Below are 6,212 nucleotides of genomic sequence, written 5' to 3' on the forward strand. Positions count from 1 at the left end.
GGACAGCAGCAGCAATGTAGAGCCCAGCTGTTCCGTCGCTGGAAACTTGAGCGTCCTTTCCCGTTCTTCCCACCACCAGCAGTAATCCGTTTATTATTAAAGATGGCCGTTGGACGAGAGACGGTTTGTCCTAATGGCCTTTTTGGGGTTTTCCTCCTACTGCGCGGTGACCGCGGCGGCGCTCCCAAACAGCCTGACAGCTGCCAGCCGACCCCCTCCACTCCCCGCCCCACATACCTCCTACCAACTGAAAAGACAAATACCGTGGATAGATAGAAGTATGTGGGGCCCCACAACGGCTTCAACACCTCAACACGTTGCACGCAGCGAGCCAGAAAACGCCCTAATCACCACACTGTGTGTGTGTCTGCTTCTTCCTTGCTTCCACAGGACTACCAGGATTACTACTACGGGTCGGCGGAGAACCTGTCGTCCGACTCGATGGCCAGCTACGGTGCGCGGCAGGATGATTTGCTGTCATTTTTGCGTAAGTATCCAGAGTTCTAGAGGTTCTGCTGGTTTCCTGAACCGCAATTTTTGTGGCGTGGTGACCTGTCAAGTTCGCGGCTCGATGCAGATGCAGCCACCGGTGCGTGACCGGTGGCCGATCTGTGGTGGCCGACAGGTTCCCAGAAATGGGCGAGCGTCACTTGTGATGTTTCACACGCAGGTCTTCTCCATGTGCTAAGTTTTCCTTGTTAAATTCTTTTACCTGACCGAACCGTGGGCTCCACGAAATCACGCCCTCCGGGAGATGGCCCCCATTAAAGGAACGGAGCTCGGAGCTCGTTTACGTGACCGCTGGACCGTTTCACGACACCCAAACTCGCGTAATTGAGCACAATCGGTGGTAATTGAGTGTCATCCGCCTTGACACAACAGCCGCCTGCTCACAGACGGATGGATGTATCTGTCCATATCAATGTGTCAACTGCAATGACAGCAGCGGCGGCTTGTCGGTAATGAAAACAGATGATGAAGTGGCGCCGTAACTGAGGCCTACTAACTATCGTTCAAATCATCGCCACCCCACAAACCACCTGGTGTAGGTAGGTCTTAGGACACCGTTTAGTAGCGCTTACTGTTGCTGGTGCTGTTGCTGCTGCTGAATATCTGTCAAACGACGACAACGAACCAACCTCACACAGATCAAAGAAAGTTTATCTGTTTGGGACAGTAAGGGAGAGAGAGAGAGAGAGAGAGAGAGAAAGGATGAGATAGCTGCAATTTTGGTGAGCTCCTTTGCCTGCCCTGCCGCCTGCCCTACCCTGCCTGCCTTTCAGCGCAATCTAAACGAGACTGTCCGTCCATCGGGGCGACGTGCCACACAAATTGCATACTTGCCGGCGCAGCGTTACGGATGCGTCCCACGTACCCGTCACGGGGCTCAGAACGCTCAGTCCATGAAGAAGAAGAAGACTTGGAGGAACTAGAAGAAGCAGAAGCGAAGGGGAAACAAAATAACGAAACCAACCCCTCAAGGTAGCTTAAGGATCCTGGCATCCCAGCGGCGAAATGGAAAATAATTTACTTGCAGACGCTACGGGAGTGTGACAGAAAGCGGCACAAGGCGCACGTGAGGGAAATACTTCCGCGTGGTGGTACCTTCCACCGCGGTACAACCAACCTCTCTGCAGGGTACGTGTGTGCGACCCTTTGCGAAGATAGCGCGAGATTCTTCATACGCGCCGCGCCACACCACGCGTTACGCGGGATGCTTGATTTATTAAATTCAAATGAAGCGACCCGTAAATTATAGCCACCCAGCCAGCCAGCCAGCCAGCGAGCCAGCTAACAACAGGATTACAGGCGCGCGGCCGCCGGTCTGCACGTCCTTCCTTGGGTCCTTGGGTGGGGGAGCTAGCACCCGTTTGCGCGTGTGCTTAATTTTGGGCCTCCTTTGGGCGGACGAAGGTGGAACACCTCCGTAGGTGTTCCGTGTGGACCCACCTGGACACAGCTCAGAATCGCAGACGCAGCTGTTACGGGTCCGCCTAAGAGGTCGAAGAACTCGCCGACGCCCGTGACGCTTCGTCTTCGAAGCTGTCCTGTAGTGCCCATGAACCTACCAATTTGCTGTAATGACTAGGTCTAACCGTGCTCTCCCACGGCAAAAGAATGGAGTACCGGGACCGCGGGAGACCCTAGAGAACCCTCCAGGTACACCCACCAGCGTAGCGTAATCGACCTCTGAGAATCTGACGATCGAATCAACTTCAAACCCCTTTCGAGCCCTACGCCACTACGGTTACGGTTCTAGATACATAAACTTCCACCCTACCTTGAGAGAGGGTTGAGTGTCGGGGCCCCGGACCGGGGCCGGTGTTCCACTTTCAGCTCCTTCATCGTCTCGTCTCGCCTCGCGTTGCGTCGACGAAACGGAACGGAACGACTTGACTTTTATTTCCAGCCTCATCCGCGTAGCTAAATCATGTGTAAGAACCATAACTCATACAAGGTCTAGACCCGCCCGCACCACCCCCCCCCCCGGGGAGGTGCCTGGAGAAGGTACGAAACTAGACCAACTAGAAGACCCGGAGATCTGAAGTCGGATAGACCACCGACGGGACCCGGTACAAGACGGTGTTACTTTCTTCGCAAGAACTTCGGACGGCACGGAAGTGGGAGTTGGGAGGGCGGATATGTGGCGGATTGTGTGGAGCTGGCGGGTGAGGCGGGGATGAGGGGATACGGGGTTAACTTTAACCGAGTGGCCCAAGTTGGCCCAACAATCGATCGGTGGCGCGTGGCGGATGGATGAATAATTTGCTTTTCCGCCGATTGTGCCGAGCTACTCGAGTCCTGGCTGGCTGGCTGGCTGGCGGCCGTGGTGTATCATAAATTAGTTTCCGGTTTTCACCTTCCACGCCGCAACCCACCCCAACTCCACGTCATACAATTTCGTGTGACTCGCTTCAGTCGAGAGGGTCGAAAAAAGGAAAAGGAACCGGCAACCCACACACACACACACACTCGATATGGAAATGTCCCCGGGAGGACATCGCCCGGAAGTTCCAAAGCGTCCTTTTTTCCGGTGCGCGGTGCGTTACAACTCGGCCCCGTCTACGGACGGGGCCTTCGATTATAGCATCATCCGGGAGCAATTAATCGCTCCGGATGCCCCGGGTTTCACGTCCGAGCAGGAGCAGCAGCGTCAGTGCGTCGGGCCCGGGCACAGAGGGCAGATCAGATCACCGGTCCCGGTGCACCGGTCGGTTGGTCGCTCGGACACACCGCGGACTCCGGACCGGACCGGGACACGATTAGAGTGCTCCATGGCAGGCAGGGGACGAGTGATCTGAAATGGAAAATAAACGGGAAACCTCCCTGTAGAAAAAACGTAGGATGCAATGAAAGAAGGGGGGGGGGATGAAGGGGTAACACCCCCACCGACCCCGGTGGTGGTGGTGGTAAACAATACGCCACACAAACTACCACTTCATCAGGCCGAGCACCGTTCATTTATTTCCGGTATTTCCGGCGCACCCAGGGACCCAGGGACCCAGGGACGGGAAGGGAATGAAGAAGAGATGGAAGACGCGAAGGATGGGGATGGGGCCGATGGGTGGAAGTTGGTTTTGCCAGAGGTGAGGGAGAAGCTGGTGGGATCGGCCATTTTTCACGGAACCGGCCAGCGTCGAAACCGTCGGATATTGGACGGACTGCGTAAACTACCTCCTGTGTGTCTCTCGTTCTCTCTCTCTCTCTCTCTCTCGTGCTCTTCCTCCCACGGGACACTTCTTGGAAGGGGCTGGAAGGGTGGCAGGCAGGCTGGACGGCGATGGACTCTGGTCGCGTCGCGCAGAAAAAAATCACCGATCCGGCTATCGGCTCAACCTTCTATTTTGCCAACTATTCTGGTCCGCCGTGGGTGACCAGAGGATAGACATGCTAAATGGACGATAGAAAGAGAGGGAGATAGGGAAGGGAGTAGAGGGTGATGGTGGGGTGAGTCTGGAACCGAAACGTATGTAAAGCATCACAGTGCCAAAAACGGTCCGTCACGTCACGTGACGTCGTTGGAGACTGTGCCAGTTTTGAGTTGGGCAGTTTTTTAAATTTCTCTCTCCCTCTCTCTCTCTCTCTCTCTCTCGCTCTCTCTTTCTCTCTTCTTTCACTCACTTGCTCTTGCTGAACCGTTTCATGGTGGGCTGAGTTTGGAGTGGAGAAGGATTGAAATCGCAGGGTTCGATTGCATATCCGTCTAGGAGCCCGCCAGACGAATGCGTTCGAAACTCAAGAACGTCAATCGACGTGGTAGTTCATAGTCGACCATCAAGTTCACTGCACCTGATCTAACTAACGTGATGGAGTTTCCATTCGGGTGGCTTTTGGCACCATCACCATCAACCGTTGCATCGACTTACATTTGTTAATCCCAACAGGGGGGAAATTGAACAATAAATGTCCGGCTGGATGTAAATCTGATCATCTGTCAGTCATCAGTAACTCCAGCAAAGACCGTACGGTACCTTCGATATGCTCACAGTTGGACCTATGAAACGTCAAAGACTAGACTTGTTTTTGGCACGATAAAAAACGTCGACAGATAAATCCAATTACTAAGTTGTTTTAGTACGCTTACTGAAACAGGTCAATTAAGCCACGTGACAACAAACAATACGCCAGCTTGGATGTCCGTAAAATATTGGTTTGGGGAAGAAGAAGTCCATTATATTTGCTTGCAATTCAAAACATTATTTAAGAGCTTTCCGATGGTCCGATTCCGACGTCAAATATACAGCGTTTTGTTGGACAAACGTGTTGCCTTTTAAAAAATAACTTTATAATGGCCTTCTCACAGAGGCTCTTGGTTATCATCGGTGAGAAACTGGGGCAATCTTTTTTCATAATACTTTCTTGGACTCAGGATTTCTCATCACTCAGATATCACTGTTGGCGAGTCACTTTAGACGCGTGTGGCATTGCGTTGTCCTGATGGAGCACAACACCTCTTCCGTTGGCCAACTCTGGCCGTTTCTGGTCGATCGCTTCCGCTTCAAACGAATGCCCAGTTGTTGACAGTAGAGATCTGAATGTAGTGTTTAGCTCCACGAAAGCAACTCATAATAAATGTACCCGGTAGAACCTTCCCCACCGTTAGTCCTGGTTTCGCCATAGTTTGAGCGGGATAGATTTATTTTTCCCCAATCCAATTCGCATTCCACACACTGAAGACTTTTCCACTGGAGTGTTGCTGTAGGTTACCACCGGAGGCGCGTCGCGATTTAAACAGAAAACCCGCAAAACAGTTCTTGGCAGCGTCCCGAAATCTGTGTGCACCTCGAAATGCTCTCTCCTGCCATGGGCTGCGAATTCCGTTCCCCGGAACGGTGTGCGGTGTCGGGCCGGAATTTCGCTTTAAAAGGCGAAGGCTGCCCAGCACGACGGTCCAGCGCCATCTAGCGTCACTTGAAGCGCGCTGGCGGACTGGACTCCGGGAAGTACTGGAGGGAATGAAAAAGAGAGAAGAAAAAAGGCATCACCACCACCGGCAATCGGTTTGGGCGGTGGTACCGTTCGTCGGCAGCCTCTGGGTGGTGGGACGGAGAGGGCCGAAGCACGGCCCTGAGTGGTAACGATATAAAATGAACAAATATGAAAACTATGCCCGTAGCACCGTTTGCAGCAGCACCAGCAGATATTCCGCTTAGAGGCGCTCTGGCCCGGGACTCGGCCACTCGGACCGCGTCCGCAGCGCTGCGCTATCATCGATGAGTCGTTTTCGAAACCTGATGGTTTACTGACCACCACACCCCCCCCGGTTGCTCCCCTGCCGCCGCCACCACCCGGGAGAGAACTTCTTGGTCGGGCAACCGAGAGAGTCCCAGCTCCACTTGCGGTGGTCCAGTTGGCGCGAACTGATGGACCCGGCTGGTGGGGTGTGGGTGGTGTGTTGAACAAAAAAAAACAGAAAACATGAAATACAACCCGAGAGAGAGAGAACAATGGTAATCCCGACCTTCGCGCTGAATGCACCAATCGAGTGCCAATCAACGGACTTCGATCTGCTCCAGAAACGGATCCAGAGGGGGCGGGGGAGGGGGGAATTTGCATTTATTTAACGCAGCCGTAACCCTCCCTCCCAGCTGGGCCCCCGCTTAACCACACCGTTTCCCCGTGGAGCTTGCTGATGCGGGGAAGTTGAAAATGTGGCCAGTCAGACCAATAATGGCCGGACCGAGAGCCGAGCCTTCAGAATGCTTGCAGAG

At 53.7% G+C, this 6,212-nt stretch overlaps 1 protein-coding gene across 1 annotated transcript in view; it reads left to right on the plus strand.

The window, feature by feature from the left end:
- The first annotated feature begins 441 nt into the window (after positions 1-441).
- Positions 442-6,212, plus strand: part of LOC128272675 (phospholipase A1 member A) — a 7,030-nt gene continuing 1,259 nt past the window's right edge. Inside the window, exon 1 of the mRNA XM_053010542.1 lies at positions 442-487. Within this exon, the coding sequence (XP_052866502.1) occupies positions 442-487 (46 nt within the window). The remainder of the gene's footprint in view (positions 488-6,212) is intronic.

The sequence above is a fragment of the Anopheles cruzii genome, chromosome X (genome assembly GCF_943734635.1).
Source record: "Anopheles cruzii chromosome X, idAnoCruzAS_RS32_06, whole genome shotgun sequence".
Classification (NCBI taxonomy): domain Eukaryota; kingdom Metazoa; phylum Arthropoda; class Insecta; order Diptera; family Culicidae; genus Anopheles; species Anopheles cruzii.